General features: G+C 51.5%; 8 protein-coding genes across 8 annotated transcripts; 3 read left to right on the top strand and 5 right to left on the bottom strand.

Annotated features, from left to right (window-relative positions):
• Positions 1 to 365: 365 nt before the first annotated feature.
• N7532_012006 (MFS transporter) lies at positions 366 to 2,038 on the bottom strand (the record flags this gene model as incomplete). Its single annotated transcript, XM_056624497.1, has 3 exons — positions 366 to 710; positions 764 to 1,635; positions 1,699 to 2,038. The coding sequence occupies 3 exons, from the start codon at positions 2,036 to 2,038 to the stop codon at positions 366 to 368; spliced, it is 1,557 nt and encodes a 518-aa protein (XP_056469485.1).
• Positions 2,039 to 2,901: 863 nt separating this feature from the next.
• On the bottom strand, positions 2,902 to 3,655 carry N7532_012005 (superoxide dismutase; the record flags this gene model as incomplete). The annotated part of the gene is made up of 3 exons (XM_056624496.1): positions 2,902 to 3,006; positions 3,052 to 3,531; positions 3,611 to 3,655. The coding sequence occupies 3 exons, from the start codon at positions 3,653 to 3,655 to the stop codon at positions 2,902 to 2,904; spliced, it is 630 nt and encodes a 209-aa protein (XP_056469484.1).
• A 1,035-nt stretch (positions 3,656 to 4,690) lies between these two features.
• N7532_012004 (uncharacterized protein) lies at positions 4,691 to 5,694 on the top strand (the record flags this gene model as incomplete). The annotated part of the gene is made up of 4 exons (XM_056624495.1): positions 4,691 to 4,766; positions 4,810 to 4,875; positions 4,978 to 5,118; positions 5,282 to 5,694. The coding sequence occupies 4 exons, from the start codon at positions 4,691 to 4,693 to the stop codon at positions 5,692 to 5,694; spliced, it is 696 nt and encodes a 231-aa protein (XP_056469483.1).
• A 920-nt stretch (positions 5,695 to 6,614) lies between these two features.
• On the top strand, positions 6,615 to 7,511 carry N7532_012003 (uncharacterized protein; the record flags this gene model as incomplete). Its single annotated transcript, XM_056624494.1, has 1 exon — positions 6,615 to 7,511. The coding sequence occupies one exon, from the start codon at positions 6,615 to 6,617 to the stop codon at positions 7,509 to 7,511; it is 897 nt and encodes a 298-aa protein (XP_056469482.1).
• Positions 7,512 to 7,982: 471 nt separating this feature from the next.
• N7532_012002 (oxidoreductase, short-chain dehydrogenase/reductase family) lies at positions 7,983 to 9,743 on the bottom strand (the record flags this gene model as incomplete). Its single annotated transcript, XM_056624493.1, has 3 exons — positions 7,983 to 9,089; positions 9,148 to 9,227; positions 9,287 to 9,743. 3 exons carry the CDS (start codon positions 9,741 to 9,743, stop codon positions 7,983 to 7,985), a joined length of 1,644 nt encoding a protein of 547 aa, XP_056469481.1.
• Positions 9,744 to 12,168: 2,425 nt separating this feature from the next.
• atg2 (uncharacterized protein) lies at positions 12,169 to 18,757 on the bottom strand (the record flags this gene model as incomplete). The annotated part of the gene is made up of 4 exons (XM_056624492.1): positions 12,169 to 12,186; positions 12,238 to 13,167; positions 13,221 to 18,497; positions 18,539 to 18,757. 4 exons carry the CDS (start codon positions 18,755 to 18,757, stop codon positions 12,169 to 12,171), a joined length of 6,444 nt encoding a protein of 2,147 aa, XP_056469480.1.
• A 380-nt stretch (positions 18,758 to 19,137) lies between these two features.
• N7532_012000 (putative CECR1 family adenosine deaminase) lies at positions 19,138 to 20,915 on the bottom strand (the record flags this gene model as incomplete). The annotated part of the gene is made up of 2 exons (XM_056624491.1): positions 19,138 to 20,738; positions 20,792 to 20,915. 2 exons carry the CDS (start codon positions 20,913 to 20,915, stop codon positions 19,138 to 19,140), a joined length of 1,725 nt encoding a protein of 574 aa, XP_056469479.1.
• Positions 20,916 to 22,426: 1,511 nt separating this feature from the next.
• On the top strand, positions 22,427 to 24,508 carry N7532_011999 (NupC/NupG family nucleoside CNT transporter; the record flags this gene model as incomplete). The annotated part of the gene is made up of 3 exons (XM_056624490.1): positions 22,427 to 22,764; positions 22,852 to 24,154; positions 24,224 to 24,508. The coding sequence occupies 3 exons, from the start codon at positions 22,427 to 22,429 to the stop codon at positions 24,506 to 24,508; spliced, it is 1,926 nt and encodes a 641-aa protein (XP_056469478.1).
• Between the last annotated feature and the right edge of the window lie 179 nt (positions 24,509 to 24,687).

Here is a 24,687-nt window from a genome sequence, read left to right as displayed (position 1 = left end):
GATATAGCACGACGCCGGTGCTGATAAGGCGCAATGCATGTAGCCTCTGAGTACCACTTGCCAGGCGCGTCTTTTGTTACTGTGGAGAAAAAGCCGACGAAAAAGCCGATGGTGACTACGACGGGAAAAAGGCCCAAAACGCGGTGCGCATCGACATCATCTGCCAAGAAATGGTTGGGGTAGCCCCGTGCTGGTCTTCTCCAACAGTCTACAACTGATATGGACTACGACTGGTCCCAACCTGGGAATATTCTTCACGCAACCAAACGAATGCATTTGTTCTAAGCCACCGGCTGATATGTTTTTCCTGTTTTTGTCTATCCAGGGTGATACCAACTGACACAAGCCCTCGGTGAAAGAGTACTTTAACAGGGATCATTCTTCTTGTCGGTATTGACAGCATACTTGCTGTATTTTCGGATCTGGGGCCCGTAGAAAAAGAGCAGGTACGGGATGAAAGCCATCAGCCCGCTGGTCGAACCCAAAATCGTCAATGTGTACTGGACGCCAATCGCGCGGTAGATTGGGGTACCCGCCACTGTAACGCCTCCTGCCACAACGTATCTGGTGAACACAAGAAAGCCTAACGCGGATGCAGAGTACACCCCATAAGAGTCTATGATGTACATATACGCGACGATGAAAATGGTAGTGATGCCATATCCAAAAAGGGCCGAAGCAATGAGAGGGGACCATATCGAAATGATTGGCTGCAGAAAACGGGTTAGCAAAATGCGACCAAATTCGAGAGGTACCAACATACATTACAAGTCCATCCCATCCAGAAGAGACTAATTGGTACTGCTGGAGCGCCTCCAAGCATAGCGTACCAAAGCCGTGTCTCAGGCGCAATGACAGAAGTCTTTTGGTACTCCTTTGCCGTCCAGGAGTATACGACCGGGACTATACAACTCACTAGAAGGATACCACACAGCATGCCTGCCCAGGTAACACTGGTAATCCCTTGTGACACTCCGTATGTATCCGTGAAAATGAATGTATAACCCTCAAGAAAGGTGAAGAGGACAATATAAACCACTGTCAGATACAGCGACATCAAGATCAGAATCAACTCAGAGTAAAACAAGAGGAATGGCCGGTAGATAGAAATCAAAAGTCTGCGTCCTAGGCTCTCACGCTTCATCTCCATTGGCGCTCGGTATCTCTGATTGCCGGTTTCCTGTCGCAGAATCTTCGCTTTCCAGTGCAGAAGAAGATTTCCGTATGTCTCGGGCTGGAGCAGAATAACAACCATTAGGATAGCCCCTCCCATGATGAGCATGATCCATTCTAGCCAGCGCCATCCGAGAGTTGTTGGGATGTAGCTGCCAATAATTTGACCGATCATTGGTCCTGCAAATGCTGGAATTGCGTAGGCTGGGAAAGCATATGCTTTCTGTGCTGGGTCCCAGAGGTCGGCCACCGTTCCTCCAGCGCAGCTGAGCGGGGTTGAGCCAAAGAATCCAGCAAAAAAGCGGAAAATAAGGTGGCTGTGGAGGGTTGGAGCAAGCGCGGAGGCCATGATGAAAATCAAGAACAGAAGCATAGTGATCAGGTACACTACATTTCTGCCAAAGGTCTCGGAGAATGGACCCGAAAGAAGAGAACCAGCGCCAAAGCCAACCAGGAAAAGTCCTGTGAGACACGATGAGTTTCTTCATAATACAGGATGAATTACTAGTGGACGGAGTCACTTACCGGTCGCCAGAGAGCCAGCCACTTCGGATACATTAAAGTACTCACTGTACTGGAGCACACCACTAGCGTCAATTGCAGAAGCTGCTGTCACAGAGATTGCAATCAAAGAAACTAGAAAGGTCATGAAGAGTTTCCGTCCGACGCTCGCATTGGCAGGATTTAAAGGATCATTTGGGCCGTCCCAGCCCACCATGATCAGTGAGTCATCCTCGGCCACTGTTTGCGTGAAGCCCCCTTTTTCAACATCAGATGGGGTCTTATTGCTTAGAGGACAGCTGTGAATTTCTGATAAGTCGAGGGAAATCAAAGGGGTGGCGCGCAACGACCAACCTAGCGCCATGCCGAGACCCGACAGTATAGCCGCCGCAGCTACATTTCGACTCGATTTCAGCCAGTTGCTGGCGAACAGCCTGCCCGATCCTACGATACTGTAAGTAGGACTCCATTGCAAGGCTGTTCCCAGACCGAAGCCTTTTCTCCTGTGGAAATAAAAATCAAAGCCGAGGCTGTCATAGGTGGAGATCCTGGCGACTTTATAAGCCACCAAAATTTGCACCGTACCCACAATCCGCCTTACCCAAGGCTAGGCCCGCCAGTAAAAAAATATCCGGGTCTGGAATACCTGAGATACAAGTGCCCCTTGATTTAGTATAGGCCATAACACAATTACTTCAGCAGTTTTGGGCGACCCGGGTTCCCCCTCTGATCTTTTTCCCTCCAAGTTTGCTATGTAGGCAACTGGTCTTGTCATGTTGGAGCTCCGAGAATATTACAATCTGCCTATTTGACTGATTCATGCTCTATTGGTCTACGCCTTGATTGAGTCATTTTCCGATTACTAACTCACGGCCTTAACTAGTGAACTAACTAGTTATGTGAAGATCACTTTTTGCTTATCAATTGGCAGCCGATTTTGCCTAGTCAACCCATCCAAGGTGGATCCCATCTTTCCTCAAAACTCATCCTGATCCCTTTTCTGTGATCCACAAGCTAATGTAAACCCGAGACTCTATCAGTCAGGTTGATTGGTATCCGAATGAGGAGGATTTTATTTGGCTATGTCTTCAAAACCTGGACCAGGTTTCTGCCTTTCACAATCTGAATTCAATAAAGACCCAAGTCTCATGGTAACTCCGACTATTATAAACATCCTAGGCATTGGGGAATGTGCCCGCTGAGAAACACAGCAGAGTCGAAGAATCACTAGAACTTCATGCCCTCCACGCCATTCCTGAAGCGGTACTCAGCCTCTTGCCAGTTGATCACCTTCCAGATGTTCGAGGCATACGAAGCTTTGTCATTTTTGTACTATCGGTGTCAGCATCACGCCCATTAATATTTTGGTATACGAACCTGAAGATAGTATGCATGTTCCCACATGTCCACACCAAATATTGGGACCGCATCTGTAACGGGGTCCTGATCCTTTGTGCTGATGACCTCCAGTCTACCCTCAATAGGCTTGCTTGCTAGCCATCCCCAACCACTTCCCTGGAGGTCCGTCAAAACAGAGATGAATTCGTCCTTGAAGTTTTGGAAGCTGCCCCACTGTGACTCGATCGCTTTTTTGAGGATTGGAGCGGCTGAGTCAATATTGGTCTGCTTCGAGCCATAGGGCGCCAGGATCTTCCAAAATAGAGAGTGGTTGATGTGACCACCGCCATTGAACTTGATCTTCTGTTGCAAGGTAACTAGTTTGCGGAGGTCGCTGTTCACCAGGGCAGTTGATTGGCTTTCAAGTGCAGCATTCAAATTGTTCACATAGGCCTGATGGTGCTTGTCGTGGTGGATCTGCATTATTTCCTTGGAGATGACGGGTTCAAGAGCCTTTTCCTGTTAGATGAGGTATTCAGGTATTTTTGGAAGATCAATCCGCAGAACAAACAACGCACGAGACCTGTATAAGACTCACATCATAAGGATATGGAAGAGGTGGCAGTGTATATTTGCCGGCCATTTTTGATTGCCTTGTGCTGAGATCAATGAGGTCTCTGTACGCCAGCATGAGAGCTCGCTTATCAACGGGCGCAGCCAGAACTAAGGAGATGAGGGATAGTAGGTAAAAGAATGACAAGAGCGGTGCAAAACGAGTCATGGTGTATTTGCCGTCTAAATACAGTGACAATCAACGATTGAATAGAGCCAACCTGGCACTAGTAGTCGATAAAAAGGTGGTGTCTCGGGAGGGGACAGATTGACTATATTAGATAGCTGAAGTGTCAATGCATGGCAAGAAAGAGTTTTAAAGAGGCTTCAAAAAAAAAGTATGCCAAGTAGTGGCACAACTTCAGTCACACAGAAGGACTCATGCGCTGATGACCATCGGCTATTCAACATCAGTTTCCGAGACAAAGTTTGTCCACAGCAGCCCAGTTCAAAATGACCTCAATTTCACAGGAATTTCTTCGGTGTACATTTCGCCGAGAAATGGCAGCTACGAGTGGTTCCCGGCAAGGATCAAGCTCGGTGGTCCAGTATTATAAAAGTAGACTGCCGAATCCTACTTGGGGTTGCCTTGCGGGCATCGCTGTTCGGCTTAACTGGGTTGTCACGGTGTTTCAATGTATGTCTCAAAATAAAGCTGATTCTTTGTAGTCTTCTAAACTGAATCTGTTCGATTGGGGGGAAGTTGGAAATGTTTCTCGTGGGCCTTTTACTTCAGAACCAACATGGAGCTCTAGCCCTAAGCACATTTATTTGCGTTGGAGTACCAGTGTACTAGATAGCTAACCAGACAGCTGATTACGTAGATGACTGAGTAGATGACCAGGTAAATAGCCAGATCAGCGACCGAGCAAGAAACCTGAAAGCAGGCGGAATGCAGCTTTCAGATTAGCAAGACTATGGTAGGAGGTGTGGCTACAGTTTTGAGAACTCCCTTAGTTGAATCTGGGTCATGTGATCATGTGAAGGGTATGTATCGTCGGAGTCAGCCTGGCTTCTTTGGAATAGCTACCTGGCAGTACACCTCGAGGCAGCAACCATCCGCAAAATGGTGTCACTGGAGGAAGCCAAGAAGCATAATGCCAGTCTGAAGGACTTTTTGCTGAACCTGGTTGCGGCTTTTGGTACTCTTCCACCCTTCTTCCGAGGCGTCCGGCTTTTCCACAGGTGACGATGTGCTGACATGGATGGCTGAAGTTGGTGGAACAAGCGGAATCGGCGAAGCAACTGCCCGTGCGTTTGTCCACAACACGCTTTCCTCGCGGGTCTATTTGGTTGGACGGAACGAGACTCAGGCATCCAAGATCATCGAGGAACTGCGCTAGATCAACCCAGACGGACAGATCAGCCTCATTGAATGTGATGCCTCGCGTCTCAGAAGCGTTAATCAAGCATGCAAGAAAATTCAGCAGAAAGAAACCAAGGTCAACCTGCTCTTCATGACAGCTGGTATTATGACCACCAAGGGCCGAGACGGTATCCACAGTCTCCACCGATCTTTTGATCATCCGCTAATGATACAATAAAAACCGATGAGGGACTGGACAAGAAGTTCAGCCTACACTTTTACTCCCGCATACGATTTCTGCTGAATGTACTACCACAGCTGACTATTGCTGAAACGCCGATGGAAATTCAGTCGCAGCCAAACCCAGTCTTGGAAAAATCCTATCGAGGGTGGTGTCTGTGCTGTCTGCGGGTGACAAGACGCCCTTGATCATGGATGACCTCTCTCTGAAGAAGAATTTCTCTCTTCGCAACTGTGGCAGGCATGCGATTACGGTGGCGTCGCTGTCCATGGAGCAGCTAGCTTCGGCTCACCCATTGACTTCGTTTGTCCACACATCCCCGTCCGCAGTGAAGATGGGCTTGATGCGTGATTTCGGGCCGCTGACTCGGGCCGCGATTGAGGCGATGTACTTGATCGCCAAGCTTTCCTTTGTTCCACTCGATGAAAGCGGAGAGCGCCATCTTACGCTTCTACGAGTCCCCGCTTCGCGCCACGGGGTGCCCAAGATGTTGCCGGTGCCGCACATAGCTCGGATGGAATGAAAGGGAGTGGTGCATATCTCTTACACTGGGATGCTTCGGATAACGAGAATAAAAAGCCTCTACAGGAGCTTCGCAAAAATGACGCATGACGTGCATTTTGAAGAAAACACACTATGGACATGTTTGACTCAATTTGTGGCAAGGCCAGCAGTTGATAGCTGGACCATGTCGTCCATGTATGGATTGATTTGCAGAAAACGAGTCGTTGACATGCTGTGTAGAGCTAAATTATCTGGATGTGTTTGAAAAATGAACAGAACGTATCCCAGCGATAATCCACTGGACTGACTGGATGGGAGGCTTGCTCTTGAGAGAAGATTGGAGATCATCTTGCGATATAGCCAAGGTACTTAGTTTCAAAAGCCATCAGGACGAGTCGGGAGTGCATATATAACCGTTTGCTGCACGCAGATAACCGCCGTTGGTTCAATTTGGAATATTGTGCAGAGCGTCCAAAATTCTTCCGAAATATCTCCCGAAGAGTTTATTCTGGTATGATACGCATGAATGTGCGGAGTACATCCACCTCGTACTCAATGATCGGGATCGTCATCTTTTCTGTCTGCACAGCGCCGAGACAGCCGTGGAATGGACCAAAACGACCCCCTGTAATGCCCCCACCGGATTTTCCTCGAGAATGAAGAATTCGAACACTCTGAGGAGTATATCTAGGGCGATCCGCCTCAACCATGGAATACGACCACGTGATGTGGTTCGCCTCCTCCGGGGCGTGGACCACGAAAAATCTTCGACCAGCGGTAAAAAGTCGCTCCTCCGGCGCGGTTTATATGCGCCTGCTCTCGACCATCCCCCTACTGTCCTCCTTTCCGCTGTGGTTTTGAGCGCAGGCTGGCCGCAATTTGCACGTCTCCCGACTCCTTCAGGCTTCACGCAGCAGCGACCCGTCCGTTTGCCACATCATGTTCGAGGACTTCTCCTTTTCGTCGCCCTCGTCGCGGCCAGAGCGCTTGGCTGTTGATGCCGAGGACCGGCTGATGGTCGACTGCAACAGTCCGTTGATCTCGCCGTTGTCGTCGCGATGCCCTTCGCCCCGTCGACTCCGCACGCTTTCGCGCCCCCGATCCTCCTATTTCCGCTCGCAACAGCCTCCGACCTCGGTCCCTTTCTCTTACGAACAAAACCGCCTGTCAATCTCGACATTGACGCAGAAACTGCATGAACATACTATTCAAGGGCCAAATGGGGAGCGTATTCCGGACCAGGGGCGCTTGGCGTATGAAGGGGCAAAGACGCCTACCCGGTACCCAGGATACGTCCTGACGCCACCAGATACGGATCATGATGAAGATGGACACTTTGAATCGTCACCCTCACTTTGTTCGAACCCGAGTCCAACATCTGCTCCGCCTGAATTTCCAGCCTTGGATGGATTACCGGACCCTAATCCGCAAGGCCTCCCTGACCATGGGAATGTCCGGCAGCAACGACAACAAATCTCCCAGTTGCAATGCAACGAAGGCGATATTGACGCCATTCGCCGCAATGTCTACTCTGACGACTCTCAATTCCCTGAGACTGTCCTCGAAGACGACTGCCACCCGAGCTCCTTGCCACCCCGAGCTTCGCCACGTCGACGAGCAACTACACTACATCGCAGCCGGTTCGGACCATCGGACTCTTCAGCTGCAGAATCTCGCGGGCGGAGGAGAAGCAGCTCAGGCACGATGCAGTCGCACAGGATAGAGAAAAGCCACCATGGTTTTGGCGGCCGAGATGCCTCCAAGCGCAGCGAGTTGGGTCTTCGGAGGAAGAGTATGGTGAGCGCAGCCCTGGCCTCGGTCGTGGAACGACCTTGAGTCAATTTGGCCCAGGACTTTCTATATCATTCATGTACATACTTTACAACGATACCCGTTTTATAGACAACACCGTTATACTTTGCATCTTGCGCATATACATTCAAGCATCGTTCAATGTTGGGACATGCAATGCCTCGAGACTCGAAGGGTGTGAATCAGGCATCATACATTCATGGATTGTATCAGTCGAATATTTGCTTGGTCGCAATGGTTTACGAGGCTATGAATTGTGATGCAGGAAGTTGCTGCTGACTATTCAACTCAGTGTTCGGGTATCAGAACCAGTGATATTGAAAGGTCTCGGACCCAATAAAAGAAGAAAGGTATAAAAGGATCAAGGTATAAAAAAGACAAGTTAGAAGGGGAAGGAACAAAAGAAAAAATCCAAAAGAAGTACACCATCCATCATCAGTCGTATCCACCTTCATCAAAGCAGTCCAGCTCCTGAGTACGTTTGTATCGGCCCCATCAGTTCCCAGGCCGCCAACTGAAGAACTTTCTCAACTTCTTGCGCTGAGAAAAGGACTTCCGCTCCTCATTCTTGCGGTCCTCGCCGCCAAGAGATAGGGAGCTATGGAACCTCCGCTGCAAGTCGTCCAGCGCACGAGCAGGATGCCCGCGGAGGCCCATGGTTTCTGCATTGGCCGCGGCCAGCACGGATTGAACATGGGGGTCGAAAATTGGGTCGTAGGGATCAAAATGTTGGTTGTTGTTCATGGTGTTGGCGTAGTAGGTGTCATATGGCGCCGGGAGGTCAGTGGGTGATGGCAGGTCAGAAGGTGTGGGTGTGTCGTATGGAGTGTCGTAGGGAGAATACAGTTCGTAAAAGATCCCACGGTCACGCTCATCGACTTGGGCCCATTCACCATTAGCGTAGACTGGAGACCCAGGCTCGCCAATCTCGCTCTCAGAACAATAGGTGGGTTGGGAGGATGAAGGGGGCCGTGGAGAGCTGGGTTGGTCATGAGGTTGGTTTTGGTCTTGGTGGTCGAGGCGCTCACAGATGGAACCCATCCGTTGCCGTAGAGGTGTGCCGACGAGGTCGTGATAGATTTCCTCGCCGTGCTTTTGGGCATTGTGTTGCTGGTTTTGATTCCAATAATTATGTTCACGAAGAGAGTAATCGGAGAGCGAACGAACTCGATCGTGCACTCCAGGTGACGACGAGGGGATATCCGCGGTTTGCCTCTTGGGCGTGGTATATCCGGTTGTTACAGAAGTGTAAAGAGAGTGTGAAGAGTAGTGGGATGGCAAAGAAGCATCCGTGAACTGGGAGAGCGACGCTCGGTCTAATCCCTTGTCTAAAGAAAAGGTGTTGGTCGAAATGCGAGAGTCCCGGCCATTGTCCACCGAGAGGAGCGAGCAGCTATCCACATCCTCGATAAATGAGACAATCCGCGCGACATCCAGCGACTTGCGCGGATTGAGGATCTCGAACGATGCCCCGCCATGGGAGATGGTGGCGACGGCCTGCGTGCTGGCCAGCATTGAGTCGGACGTCTGAGGATGAGACGGAGGCGAATGTTGAGCCTGAGTCCGATCCTGAGCGAGTTGAAGCTTCTCGCGGAAGGTGTTCTAGAAAAGAAGTGTCAGGGGGAGGAAATCTTGTTTATCTGTGTTTCAGTCGACTCACCAATCGCTTCCTGTTTGGTCTCGGACGGCTACAGTTTTCCGAGACAAGATGAACTCGTGGGCCCTGGGTTTGATGGGCAGCTGCGAGCAGGTCAGTGCTTTGCTTCTTGCATAACAATTAAAATTAAATGGTGACATACTAGTAGCAACCTCTGAAACCTCGGGCTCTTGCTCGCTTCGCTGGGATATTATACTGTGCGAATACGAGGGCGACAAAGGAGGAGGACTCGACGCCGCCGATGAGACCGATACTGCAGACGACGATAGCGACGTGAGTGCCGGTGGACGGTTCAAGTTGGACGTCGCGGTCTTCCGTTTAAGCGTTTTCTCTGAACGATCAACGGGATCGACAACGCACTCTGCGGACTGCGAGAGATATTTGCGATAATCATGGAGCGATAACGCCCCAGCAATCCCAGACTTTGTCGACCGAGGGGGAAGTGACACCGCATCTGCCGAAGGGGGCTTGGAAGGAATGCATGGTGCATAAGCCTGGTGAAGCTCGAGGCACTTGGAACAAGGTGAGCTGTCCGGCAGCCCACCATCGCGCCAGACCCCAATTGAGTCGGCGCCGCCGTCTGCTAGATCTTCGAACATCTGGCTTCTTCCTTTTTCTCTCTCACTTTTCCCTTAACAATTGGGTTCTTTAGCGCCGGGGTTGGTGAGGGGGTTCGTTGTCCCGATTGTTTTAGCGCGTTGACATATCAAATGTTCACGAAGATCCGGGAGATCGATCCAAAATGCCCACTCTCTATACATCTGATTCGTCAGAGCGAAGAACTGCAAGGGACGAGTAACCGTGAGGAAGGAAAGGTATCGGCTTACCCAACTCAAAACACACAATGCAAGGATGCAAGGTACGAGACGCAACAATTGCCTGCCACGGCAGATATAAGGAATTATAAGGCCAAGTCTAGACACTGGGCAGTATGGGTCGGAGCCGAACGGAGTGACCTGTTTTCTCTTTTTTTTTCACTCTAAATATCCACATCCCCACAGGGAAGTGACGACGCGGTCTGGAACCCAGCTGGAGCCAGGGACAACTGGGTCGCGGGCGGACGAACCGGCGGTTCGGCGGTTCGTTACGGGCAGAGAATGGGATTATGTAGGAAGTGGTCGACGTCACACTCCCCCATTGCGGCGACATAGCCTTGGGCAGGGGAAAAAGGGCGAAATGTCGGTCTGACCATGTGTGTTGTGCCCAAAGGTTAACCACCACACCCTCCGCGCCCTGAGTGTAGGCTTGGGGCCCGAGTGACTGGATGCATCGCAGAATGACTTGCAGATGGGCCTTCTTCTGATCCTCCTGATCGGACTGCCCCTCTTAGTGCCCTGCTAGTCGCACTCCCTCCCGTCCCACCCCCGGCCAATCATCCGCTCTGGAGGCACCTTGACATGAACCCGATCCACTGGGCCAGATGCGGCGACCAGTCGGTGCGCGGAACGGGGGTGCCTTCGTCAGGGCTGAGCGAAGGCAATGACTTGGGCATCCATTTTCCACCACGGCTTGGTTGGCTGAGAGCCGTCTAGAGGGAAAGACATGGTGGCGAGCCAAATTGGATCTCGTCGCGACGCGTAGGACTGGGGAACCCAGAGTGAGATCGTAACTGCGATCGTAAGAGAGCGGCGGGCCCTGGACCCACTGCGTTCGCTCGCATGGAAGTGCCGGTGGTGAAGGGGAAAGGAACTGGTCAACTCACATGGGCTGAAATTACGTGGAAACGCGATCAAACGATGAAAATTACCACTGCTTAGTCAGTTCTCTTCAATAAACTACTGCGATGCATAGTTAGTTACTCGATACACAACTATTTCGAGTCATTGAATGTAGCATCATGGTCTGTGAATCTCAGCGATAGAAACCCCTTGGTGCTGTTGGTTCCATTCGATGGGCTTCTCAACAATAACAAATTCTTCGTGTAAAAATCACAACATTACCTAGGTGGTGTAGTGTTCGATTGGTCCGAAGTTGGCTCAAGCGATGTGAGGATATATAGAGGTAGTCTACACGCACGCTGTAGACACATCACATAATGTATGTGAGCCTATAATGAATGTACATACGAATCGAGATGATCAGGGACATCACACAAAGTAGTTTATTATTCTCCGAGACTTTTACTTCGCGCAGACACCATTAGCTATTTGGGTCTACCTGCGCAGATCACTAATTCATGGCCTCAGGCAGCATATCGCAAAATCAAGCAGTCGAAAACCAGAATTTGAACACACGTGATTCGTCATCACCCCCCGTAACACCCGTTACAACGGTATTGCCTGGACCATGCGAACACGACCACCATCTGGGAGTAGACTTTATTCGCTCCTTCTGTTTCCAGGCATTGTGCGCGATGTCTCCCATGGTTCCGCCCGGAGAATCTCGTGTTCCTGAATGCATGATTCATGATACATCCAAGGGGACAAAATTGCAAGGCAGATTTAGGGGCTATTTCTGGGGCCGATCGACGCGATCGACGATCGGGCAACAGGCAGGTTTTGAATGGGAGGGTGTGTGGTTTCACACGGGACTCGCCAATCGTCGCAGCTCAGCCCGATGGCGACGATGGGACCCCTGGGTTCCTCAGGTTGCTGGGACGGTAAACTCCTGCAGGGCACTTTCATGTGGTTGTACAGATGATGTACACTGCATTCAATCTACCTGAGCGTACTTGGCTTGGATGATTATGGATTTGCGAGGGTTCGCCGGACGCCACATAAGTATGAAAGGACATTGAATTAAAAAAAAAAAAAAAAAAGGAAAAAAATTCTTTTAACTCCCAGATTCATGCATGGAAAAAGTAGCAAAAATTTACATGCGTCGTCCTTTCCGTAAGGTCCTGGGGAAGGGTTGGTATCATCGCAGCAAAGATTCAGAGGTATCTACGGGCGCATGAAAGAAGTGCAAAACGATTGTCAGAACAGAACAGAAAAGAACATGGGAAACCAGCATAAAAAAAGAACAAAGACATCAATTTAGATCGATCGTCGTAGCGGCTGCGCGTAGATCCAGGTCTTGAGATCTTCAGTGACGTTTGTATTTCTGGTGAAATTAGTAGCGTTCCCGGCGTGGTCGTCCTTGATGAGTACTTACATCGTCGATTTTGCGCCGGTTACTCGGGTCCAGCGTATTGCCAGCGCCCAGGAGAGTCTGTCCCACGGCCTTGGATACACCAATTGCGGGGCGCAGGATTACCGTGGGAGCACGCTTCCAGACAGCTTTGGCGGCGGCCGTGGCACTGCCACTTTCAACGACCTCCCCTGGCACGGCAACGATGGCGTCTCGTGCCAGAAGAAGGTCTCGTTCTAGACCACTGAATGCACCGCGCAGGCCCTGCACCACACCGATCGGCTGATCGGCATACAGAGAAATCTTCTTCGTCTCGTCATCCTCATCGCGGTCATCCTCCGGCGCGACAGAGGCGGCATTGGGACTCGTGAGAAGATCCTCGGCGCCCTGCAGGACCGTTTGCGTGCCGATGGCCAATTTGGCCCCCAACTTGACGAGTTCATTGGAGGTGGTCTTGGCGAATGACAGAGCTCCCTTCTGGATGCTGCGCACGATCCGGCCATCCTTCTGATATTCGCGCATGGGAATGACCACCAAATCCTTGACACCACCACCGACGTTGACCAGGGATCGAATGGGGGCGAGTCCGGCCAGAACTCCGGGAAGCTGGTTCCGTTTGACATCTGGCATCCAGATATCATTCAGAGTATTGCCGAGTCGATCGAATCCAGACACACCGTAGATGATGACATGCCGCAAAACCATGTTGGCGTTATCGAGCACGAAGAAATTCATGAACTCTGTCGTACGGCCAGACCGAAGACCAGCGTAGTCGACTCGCTTTGGCTTGAAGTCCAGCTTCACTTGCACGGCATTAACCTCAACACGCTGCAGGAAAGGGACATCTCCCGGTGTGGTGGCGGCCTCGATGGTTTCGTCTCGGAACTCAAAGAAGCGGCTCATGAAGTCCAACGCATCCTGGTCCACATGAAGACGAATGGGAAGAACAGTTGCCTATGAACACGTTAGAATCTTTGAGAAAGATAACTGGGGATTATGTGGCTTACCTTGAGGACGATCTCGGTCGCAGCGAGCTCGGGCACTGGCTTCACAGTGAGAATTTCGAGGTGGATCATGCTGGTACCGCTCTCTCGTTCACCCGCCTCGTGCATATACGTCGCAAATTTCTTCCATGTCGACGTAGGAACGTGATCGTAGATTTCCAGGTCTTTGACCCGTACATCCAAGGAACTTTGCGTTTCTTCCGAGTCTGGTGGGAATACCACCAAATCGGCACAGACACCGCGCAACTCGAAAGTCATCTTATGATGCTTGCTTCGATACAGGCGTAGACTTTTCTTCTCTCTTCCAGAGATGGACTTGCTTTGGCGACTAGTCGTAGCCGTTGCGGTAGTGGTTGTAGCGTAACTCCCGGTTTCACTGGCAAGGTCGTTGATCTCACGATTGATCTCACGGTGAAGCTCTCGCGGGTCCTTATTTGCCGGGATGCCGATGTAAATTGAATTAAAGAGGAAATCTCCGATCACAGACTCTTCATCGTCCTCATTGGCGGGCGACACTCGGGACGCTCGTGCACGTCTTTCAGTTGCCTTGGTCTCAACGTCCTTAACGGCCTTGGAAATCGTGTCTCTTGTCCGCTGCCAGTCAAAACCGTCGAAAAGGTTCCAGATGATGTGCATATCCCGCACACGAACGCGCAGGGGACTTCTTTGAAGCTTTGTGTCGTTTGAAAGACCGTAGGTGTTGTGAGTAGAGTCCCAGCGATGGGCCGTTCCACCAACAGCAGATTTCTTTGCAAAATGATCATCCTGGAAATCAAGCTCTGTGATGCTCGAAGAAACCTGATACTGAGAGTGGAAACTATCCAGAAGCTCATTGCCGTCCGACCTTCCAAGTAGCTCCATATCTTCGCTTCCGAGGACTGCCTGCTTCCCTGGGTAGAATTCGCTAACATACTCGAGTTCGTCACTGAGTTGATCTTCTTCAGGTATTCCCTCGAGATGAGGTGCTGATTCGACACTTGCATCGACAGGCAAGGCGTTCTCAGTAGTGAAGGCATCACCCGAGAACGAGGCAAGCATGTCGTTGATTGGCATGACTTCTGTCCGGTACTTGGTAGCCACACTTGGTGGCGTTGGAGGTTGCAATCCATTGAGGATGTTGATGAGGGTCTGCGTTGAGTCCGCACAGGTTTCCAGAATCAAGAGATCATCTCTTAGCTCGACGTCCAAAGACTTGGCTTCGTCTTCGACAAGATTCACAACCTTGACAACTACCATGGCGGCGGATATGGTGGACACTGGGACGTATCCTTGATCGATGTATTCTTGAGCTTGGTTGCTCTGGATCACAGCTGGGCTTCGACGATGAAGATTATCCATTTTTCCCACGTTCGCCACGTCATCAATAATCATAATGGATGCCTTTCCAATATCCAGGGTAGCATCCGACGAGTCGTCACCGTGAATTGCTCCGTTGAGTTTGGCATTCGTGAGCACCACAAGGCCTTTAGACGGCGGGCTGCGTGGATTGAGCCCAATGACAGAATCCTTGAATACCACTCTGAGCTTAGTCGGCTTTGAAGAACGGGAACTATCAGGCCGTGGCGAGTGAAGACTCGAAGTTCCTGTTGTTCGTGCTGATTGATCTGTGAGGTTGGCTATCGAGCTTGCCATCTCACCTGCAAGACCTTCACCTGTCGTGTGCTGACCTAGCCCGAGAAAGGCCATGAGTGAGGGAATTGTATATTCAACTCGTAGGTGATGGAGCTTGACTTTAAAAGTTGGGTCCATTTCATCCGGAATGAACCGGGCCATGAGAACAGGTGGGCACGACTGGATCGAAGAGTGATAACTGCTGGGCACCACGGCTTCACCAACCAGTTCCTCGTCATGGTTTCGAAGGATTGTGAGTTTTCCAACTTGTGCAGCCATGAGTGAAGGCATACTGATCCATGCAGCTTCGGCATTTTTAAGACGCGCAGTCAAATCACCGACATCCCCTCCGACTTGAACGTGAGCTTCGAACTCGCGAACCAGGACAAGAGCCAGAATCCCTGGGCGGTCGTCTTCTGGCAAGTATTTGGTAACATTAGACAGACGCCCAATTTCCTGGCCAAGGGATGAAAGCGGAGCTAGGCCGCTAACGTTTGAGACCGTTGTCTTCATGTTCATCACAGCCAAGCGAAGGACGGAGCCCTGCCTCCGCTGCCGCAGGAGAGTATCAAGCATGATGTCGTCGTCATCGTCGTACTTGTCTTTAGACGGGGTAATCAGAGTTACAAGGCGGTCGAGATCATTCTCCTTCGGCGCAAACAGGAATTCCACTCTGATGTTGTCAAAATTGATTTCTGCAGGCGCATCATCGGTGTAATCAAGCGGCATTGGTCCCCTCAATCTCGCTTTATCGATTTGGATACCGATGCCCTCAAATCTGCTCACAAGCTTCACCGCCGTCGTACTCAGTTGCAGAGAATGAGTATCTCCGACGACATCTAGCACAATTCCACCCAGTCTAACGTCGATCTTCAACGGCGTGGAGAGAGACTGGTCTTTGTTTGGTGGCGGATCAGATGTCGCAAAACGTACACCCTTTGGGCGCTTCTTCAGAGGGTCGTGGACGCCCTTCATTGTTGGTGTTGAAGATATCGAGCTCCCGAGCTCAAGTATTGTACTCAGACCACCCATCCACCCAAGAACCTCTTCTAATTGCTGAATGTTCAGATTGAGATGAAGAGGAAGGGTGAATATGTTAACTCTTGTAGTGTCCGCGGACTTCGCGAACGAGAGGGAAATGTCCGTCTGTGAAGAATTTGCGAGATCCCGGGTTGACTCGCGCATTTTTAAGGATTCGTTGAAAGACACTACATCATTGGAAGCAAAACCGAAAGTAAACTTGGTCACAGCAAGTTTCAGACTTGTTCTCGTGTCATTTGCTGACAAGCGGACCATTAATCCGGATGCTGTAGCCTGAAGAAGAACATCTTCCATTGATGTGTAAGGGGGCGGTAACGAGGTACCGGCTTGATCTGGAGGATAAGGGTGCCCGGCCACATGTTCGATGAACTTGATAGAAAAGTCCCGAACGTGAAGATCCAGAGTCGGCATGGAGGTTTGCTTTTTAGGCTGATCTTCGGTAGAAGCCCCAGTGACCATGGTCGAGACTCGCTGCAGTGCTTTTATGACAAGCCATCCGGTTGATATATCAAAGTTTAAAGTGGCCGAAAAAACTTCCACTTGTATTTCCAATGCTCGGTCGTCAGGATCCGCAGGACGGTGCTGGCCAGGGCGATCTGGCTCAGAAGAAGCGCGTGGTTCGCTTGAACCTTCGGGTGGCTTGGCGGGGATTATGGAAGCCGGAAGGCTTTCACCCATTTTTGGGTCACGCAAGCCAGAGGCAAATTCTTTCAGATCACTCTCTGTCCTCTCCATGGGCATTTGTGGCTGCGTAGAGCCAGATTTTCCCGGGTTTGAGATAGAAGCATCGGGGATCCATATCAAGACCTTGTCAACATTGAAGAGAGGTTTCCTCACCTCATGACTCTTGTTCAGAGTAGGAGATGAGAAAGTTGATAGATTTGCCGTACTCCCCGACTGAGATCGTGATCGTTTGTCTTGCCAAGTCTTTTGCTGCCCAAAATAGGATTCTGACGGGATTGTCAGTTTTGGCGTAGAAGCAGCACCTGCATCATCCACCTCTTGGTCTTGCATGGTGTTTTCCACAGAAATATTAGCTCTACCAGGAACATCGCTATCGTCAGCTTCCGACCGTTGATCTGAGCCGAATGAATCCCATGCCCCAGGCATGCTAGGCATAAAGCTGTTACCGCCGCCTTGGCTCATCGCACTCATGTACAGGCTTTGTGCCTCTTCATGAGAAAAGAATTTGGACTCTGTGAGCTCAACGCTAGGAGTTGCACCCCCAGAAGCTGTACTACCAGACTCCGAACGAGACGTCGGGTTCTGAGAACTATGCCGTGACATATGGGGTTGGGATGTCGAGTCGTCCTGCTTGTCGCTATGATGGGAGGTCTGCAAAAGTTCATTGGATTCAATACCGAATCGACTAACATTTGTCGAGTCGTAGCCATGACTTTCGGGTGAGTTGATTTGCGGTGTCGATGCCGTGCCCGTATACTTGTCGAGAGCTGCCAAATCTTCTGAGCCGCGGAAGGAGGAATCCTGGTGACAAGCACTATCAACACTGTTTGCCAAGTGCTGTCTTTCGGGATACTCCCTCGAAGAAGCTTCGCCATCAAGATCATCAAGTCCAGAATCGATCACGGAGTCCAGATATTCCGGATTATCCTGGAACGGACCAGCACTGAAAATCTGAGAATCATCAAGACTGTGATCTACTCGATTTCCAGGGTCTGAGTCTGCATCTGAGAAATGGCCTTCGTGAGAGAGACTTGATGCTTCCATTACGTGGCTTACACCGCTTCCCCTGCTAAGCCCGAGGGTTGGTTCAAAGATTGTTGAACGTGTCATGGCAAGTCCGGGATCCGAGCCTGTGGCATCTAAGGAGGGCGACGAAGGTGCTCTACTTGACGCCTGGCTTGCTTTGGATTGCATCGTTGTAGTGGGAGAGGTGGGGGCTGTGAATCGCGAGTAATTTGAGAAGACCACTGGATCCGACACCAGGCCGAGATTGATATCGGCAAATGACAGTAGTCTTTTTCCCTCCCGAATCATGCTAGGTTGATTCGGACCAGCAGCGGTTGCCGACGAGCTTCCATGGAGATCGATGATTCCCACGGTTAACAAACCCGAGACAACATCTGGCTTCTCCTCCGGGTGTCTTTTTGCAGGCCCGTCCTGCTTTAACTCCATATCCACTCTCACGGCCACATTTTTGATAGTGATCCGTAATCGGTCGAATAATCCCTTCAGTAAACGTGTGAGAAAGCTCGGCAGAGATGTTTCTTCATTCCCAAGGCCAAATTCCTCTTCCTCCTCGCTATCTCCAAAGGAGGATCTTTGGTGAAGAACTTGTGATTGTGAAGAGATCGCTGCTTCCAGTTCCTCTTTCTCTTCTTTGGACTCGGATTCCAAGAACGATTCGGCGAGGTTGGCTGGAGTCGGTAGGGTTTGCTCTTCCTGTGCGCCATACCCCGCTGGGAGAGACGATGATCGGTGCTTTGTGCTCCCAAGCTTGGCCTGAGATGTATCGTCCGATAGCAGGCGTAGGCGAATATCGATACCGTTCACCTCAACGGCGATGCCGGTGTTCCTCAGGTCGTCAGGGAGGATGGCTCGAAGGTGGTGGATGCGGGCACTCAAAATCTCGCAGGTTGCAGGAAGCCGAAGATAGCCCGCAAGTATCTAATGTAAGCACCTCCAGTTAGTATAGGTTTCGTTGATACCAGCTCGGGCTCAGTGCCCCGCTCCACAGGGGCTGCTGTTGCTCGTAGTGGTAGAAAGCTCACCTCTGGCTTCAGGCCGACATCTCGCAGTTCGAGCGTGCTCCCCTGTCCCCTAATAGTGTCGACGGCGTCCAACACATCATTCTCGAAAAGCCCGAGCTTGGAGAGTCCGTAGTTGACTAGTCGCTTCAGGACAAACAGCGGCAGGTACGAGGCCATCTTGAAAGAGCCGATGGCTCAGTCATGCACAAATGACAGTCATGGAAACAGGAACATGGCCGAAGCGAGAGAAAGCTGGAAGCAGAACGCACGAACAGGAGGATAGAGGTGAGGAGGGCAATGACGTGCGGAGCAGTCCAAGTGGGCACACCTGATTGTGAAATGGGGCGCGGCACCTGATAAAGGGCGATAAGCGTGGAAGGCGCGAGGTCAGGCGGCTGCCCAACTCTCCACGCTCTGAAATGCTTGGCAGTGCCTCAATTTTTGGGCAAACAATGGATTATTCATCTGATTTGAACGTGGACTCTGCGTGGCGGCGAGCATTGAGTAGGATCTGATTCATATTACTGGTATTATCCTCAATAGTGCTCAAGATATATTTAATCGGCCTCGTCAAACTCCGCATATTCCAAGACCACCCATTCGCAGAACTTTTCGAAATCCGAACACCATTCCCGCAGCCGCGTCGCTTTCAAACCTTCCCCCACGATGCCCTCCCCCACATCAGCCTTCCATTCGGCGGTCGACAGGTCCTCGTAGCAGCTCCACCGAATCGAGTTTTGGACCATCATCGCAAGGCCAGCCAAATCAACATTTTGCAATCCCTGCAGTGCCTGCCAGAAATCATGTGTCAACCCGTTCCTCCCATGACCCAGAATGGCGGGGTCATCGTTACACAGAGAGACGGGAACGCCGCGCGAAAGCAACGCGGGTAGAGGATGAGTCTTGATCGAACTGGCTAGTCGCAGGATCTCGTTCGATATGGGGCAACATTCTACCAGTATTTTCTTTTCCTTGACCAGATCGATCAGCAGCGGATGCTTGTAGAGGGAAAACCCGTGGCCGATGCGACGAGTTCCCAGCAGGATGGCATCAAATAGATTATGGTCGGTCACATCCCCATCGCCCAGACATTCGCCCGCGTGGAAAAAGAACGGAATGTCGACCTCCTCTTCGGCACATTGTTTTCGAAACCAAAATAGCAACGGAATCATGTCCACCAGTGGCCTCCCCAGATCCTCTTGGCCGACCAAGTCGAACCCGCAAATCAAGTCGGGGAAGTTGAGTTTGGTCTCAATGCACTGCTTCATGCTGTGGATGATCTGCGCGTTGGAGAATCGTCGGATAGTGGTCCAAATAATTCGAGCCTCGTAGAAGTTCTTGCCCTCATCCGTGGACTTGAAGCGCTCCACCTCTTCCTCGACCACCCGGCAGAACTCATAATAGTCTTCTTCAGGGGTGTCGCTACCTTCCTTTCGATATTGGAAGACAAATGCGATGCGAAATTCGATGTAGCGAATTCCATCGGCTGCGAGCTGTCCCAGCATGCGACGGAAGCATGTTCGGAAGATCGGTTCATAGTTGAGAATGGAGTTGATCACAGGGAAGGTCTTGGTGAAAATGGCCCAGATCGCATCCACGCCATGATAGTGATTGTAGGAGTGCTCTGGCATGATTATGCAGCGACTGCGGATCATTTCCCGGAACCCCGCCTCTCCACCCCGGGGAAAAGAGGAGGCGGCCGTTTGGATGGGAATCAACGACGAGGGTTGATATGACTCTGACCAGATACTGGGGATACCATCTGACGCCCCCAAGGACTGGGAAGAAAACTGGAAGAATATAGGGGTCTCTTCGCAGTCTTTCGCTGTCAGTAGGGGCTTTTCTGCGGCAAAATGGATGTTGGGGGTTGAAAAGGCCTGGTCGATTAAGAAGTCGATATCGAACATGGCATCCATGTGAGCATGCAAGAGGGAGCCCTTGGGCATCTTCTCCAAGATTTGCCACAATTTGGTCTTTTCCATGCGGCCCTTGGCATGATGAAACATGACCCCCGGGTAGAAGATTTCGTCGGATTGATGGGCGGCAGCATCGTCCAGGCCTGTGGTCCATACCTCATGCTGCTCCCGGGCGCGAATCTGAGAGATGATTTTGCAGGCGCGGGCCGCGATGGGAGAGAGGGTCTTGCGGAAATTTGCATCTGTTCAGTTTTTAGAAGGTGGTTGCTGGGCGATACGGTCCATCCAAATTTACCATGGCGCCTCTTCTGCTCCTCCGCGACCAGGGCGTCCCGGCCCTTCAAATACTGCTGGATGAAGGGATCCTCAAACTGCGGGATACCCTCTTCCAGTTCCCAGTTGGTATTATTTTCACCCATCCTGTTTCCTAGTTGCTGTCGAGAGGGGAGGATGTCAAGATGTCAACATGTGTTCTCCCAAGATCGCCCGGTTGCAAGCGGCCCCGCTCTCCAGGCCCTACCGCTTCCGGCGCTCTCCAACGCATCCAATCTCATGGTGTTGGGTGTGAAACGGGCGCAATACGAGACAGATGCCAATAACATAAGTTAATTGGATTCTACGGTGTCGGTTATCATCATCCATCTTGTCTACGATGCACGTGAATGTGCCTGGCCGCCAGGTGTGGTACGCGCAGAGATATCAGAGCAATCGTGGTTCTGCCCATCCACCAACAATCGGCCTCGACGATCCACCGCAACCACGATAACTCTGCCGCGGCTAGCCACACACGGTTCGTGCGCCGAGTGGCCTAGTGCCAAAGCCGTGCTTTCAAAGGCCGTGAAATCGTGAGACAGCCTGGATGCGACACGGCGATTAACGACCAAAGTAAGCACTTGCTCTGCCAAGACCCTGTCCCGACGGAGACCGCCGTCGATTAGAGCATTTGATAATTAAGGACTGGGAGGGCGATTGCGGTCGGGTCGAACTGCCATGCAAAATTTAATTCGCTGAACTTTAAGCTCGATTTCACGCAGTGCTAGGCCTGGTGGATCCAGGCCCAGTGGAGCGCCACCGAGATTCCACCCAACCATGAAAATCAAGCTATATGCCCTATGTGGGTTCCGACGACATCGCGGTGGTATACATGTACACGTACCTGGGGTAGTATACATCTCTATCTTCCACCTCCACCAGTGTACTGGCCAGAATATCCGTCCAAGGCGGTAGCCGATGGATCCTGCTGTCAGATCCCCACGCCAACGGGCTTACCGACAGCAGGGCAGTTCTAGAAATCCCAAAACAAAGCACACGACCAGAAAAAAGGTGCCCCCCACTTGCCGTTCGCCAGTGCGGAGATGCGATGCGCTGTTCAGCCAACCACCGTGGCGCTGGTGGCAAGAACGTCGCCTGAATTGTGTTAGGCCTCCGAGATAGCGCTGCTCCGGCACAATCATTTGCTCGAGGCGGGCGCTGTGGTTACATCGAATGGGTTTCCCTGGGTTGTTACGGGCAGCCCCTGGATGCGCGCTTGTCCATTCATTGGGCGTTCCTGATTTCGTCCGCCGACTAAACCCCGTTCGAGCTGGGCCCCGTTCTTTATCTCGCGTTTCTGCTCTTTTCCCCGCACAGAATATCCCTGGCGATAAACTATTCTTGTGCGGAATGCTCAGCTCCAAGCCAGCCACAATGGACTTTGCTTCCTCGCTCTGATAGCCGAGTCCGCTATAACCCGTGCCGCCTGCTCCCCTAGCTGATTCAACTCAGATGCTTTCCCCGGGAGGAGTTCTGCATCATCTACAGCGTGCTCGTTGATTTTCTTGGTGGCACAAAGGGATGCTCACGTGGTAACGGCAACACTGAAGACTTCAACTGACAGACTGATTGCCGACATCAATTCCAACCCGATCTCGAGCCCGCTGTCGTACGCGCCATGACCGACAACCCAGCCCGGGACGTCGAGTCCAAGGGATCTCCCCGTATAGATCCCGCGCTGCAGACCGAGCACCAGCATCACCATACGCACCATCACCACACCTCTTTTGCGGAGCAAGGCCGGGAGGACGAAGTGGTCTATTCCAAGAACACCGGCTTCGAGAAAGGAATCGTCCCCGAACCCACGCCGCTCGACCATGCCAGCAAGAGCCACAGCCAGAGCACGAGAGATGAGGAGATCGGCGAGACGGAGCCATCCAAACGCCCATGGCAACGGCGGATGGCGAAGCATTGGCGACATGGTGTGCATCTCGTCATTTGGCTTCTGTTCACCGGGTGAGTTTACCACTCCACTTCAAAGGCGCTCTGATTGTGGTGTCCCATGAATGTTTGTGAATTCGAGACTCATGCTATTCGGCCTAGATGGTGGATCGCTGGCCTTATCCTGCATCGGTATGACCTGGGATGGTTGATTCCGTTCTTGCTGTGGCTCGCAATTACGCTCCGGATCATCTTCTTCTACATCCCCATCTCCATCATCACAAAGCCACTGTACTTCATCTGGGGCAAGACCGCTCGTCCGTTCGTGAGCATCATTCCGGAGAAGTTGAGAACCCCAGCGGCCGCCCTGCTTTGCATTGGCGTCATTCTCATTGGCGCATTCGCCTCTCCCGAGACTGCTGACAACAGTCGTGCAAACCGTGCTGTGAGCCTGTTCGGCTTGGCGGTCTTCCTGTTCGCGCTGTGGGCCACCTCGCGCAACCGCAAAAAGATCGTGTGGCATACTGTCATCGTGGGCATGTTGACTCAGTTCATCATCGCCCTATTCGTGCTCCGCTCGGGCGCCGGCTACGATATCTTCGACTTCGTTTCCACGCTTGCTCGTGAACTGCTGGGCTTCGCGAACAAGGGTACCATCTTTTTGACCCAGGAGGAATTCGTCAAAATGTCCCAATATGTGGATCCGTACACCGACAAATCCCGATGGGCCGCCCTTGCGCCGGGCAATTGGTTTTTGGTCAGCGTGGTTCCTGCAATCATCTTTTTCGTCTCGATCGTCCAGCTTCTGTACTACAGCGGCGTCCTGCAATGGTTTATCGGAAAGTTTGCGGCCTTCTTCTTTTGGAGCATGCGCGTGTCTGGCGCGGAAGCTGTCGTCGCGGCTGCATCTCCATTCATCGGACAGGGGGAATCGGCAATGCTGATCCGGCCATTTGTCGCTCATCTCACCATGGCGGAACTGCATCAGGTCATGTGCTCTGGTTTTGCAACGATTGCCGGTAGTGTTCTCATTGCTTACATTCGAATGGGCGTGAATGCGCAGGCCTTGGTCTCGTCATGTGTGATGAGTATCCCGGCCTCGTTGGCAACCTCCAAGCTCCGCTGGCCTGAGGAAGAAGAGAGCTTGACCGCTGGGCGGGTCGTGATTCCTGATAATGAAGAGCACAAATCCGCAAATGCCCTCCATGCTTTCGCCACTGGCGCCTGGCTCGGTCTTAAGATCGGTACCATGATTGCAGCCACTCTGCTTTGCATCATTTCGCTCATCGGTCTGTGCGACGGCCTTCTTACATGGTGGGGTCATTACTTGAACATCAACGACCCCCCATTGACCCTCCACATGATTCTCGGCTACATTTGCTATCCTATTGCCTTCTTGCTGGGTGTTTCCCGCGATGGGGACTTACTCAAAGTCGGTCAACTAATTGGCCTGAAGCTGATTTCTGTACGTTTGCCCTTGCTGATCTTGAGCTGACTGACTGATCGAATCGGACTAACATGTTGACCCTTATAGAATGAATTCGTGGCATACAACGAGCTCCAGAACACAGCAGCGTATGCCGATCTGTCGGACCGTTCGCGTCTCATTGCCACCTACGCTCTGTGTGGCTTCGCCAATATCGGCTCACTGGGTAACCAGATTGGTGTACTGGCGCAGATCTCTCCCGGACGTAGTGCCGATGTTTCGCGGGTGGCTGTTAGTGCTATGATTACAGGCGCACTCAGCACTTTTACCAGCGCGACGATTGCCGGTTTACTGATTACAAATGAGAGGCAGTACGTTGGCTCGTCAGCTTGATGAACTACTTATCCTTGAGGCATGACTTGCAAGGCCTAGACTCTGCCGCGGTTAACAATATCTTACAATAGCCTCTGAAGCAACTTGAAGTTAACTTATTAATTGAATTGCGTCAACTCGAAATCGAAAAGAGATATCCATCCCTAAGAACAGGTCCCAGGTCACGCGCCTGTACTTGT

Source organism: Penicillium argentinense (assembly GCF_028826775.1).
Source record: "Penicillium argentinense strain IBT 30761 chromosome Unknown utg000011l_segment0_segment0, whole genome shotgun sequence".
NCBI lineage: Eukaryota > Fungi > Ascomycota > Eurotiomycetes > Eurotiales > Aspergillaceae > Penicillium > Penicillium argentinense.
The sequence above is the reverse complement of the archived record's forward strand: the minus strand, read 5'-3'. Positions and strand labels throughout refer to the sequence as shown.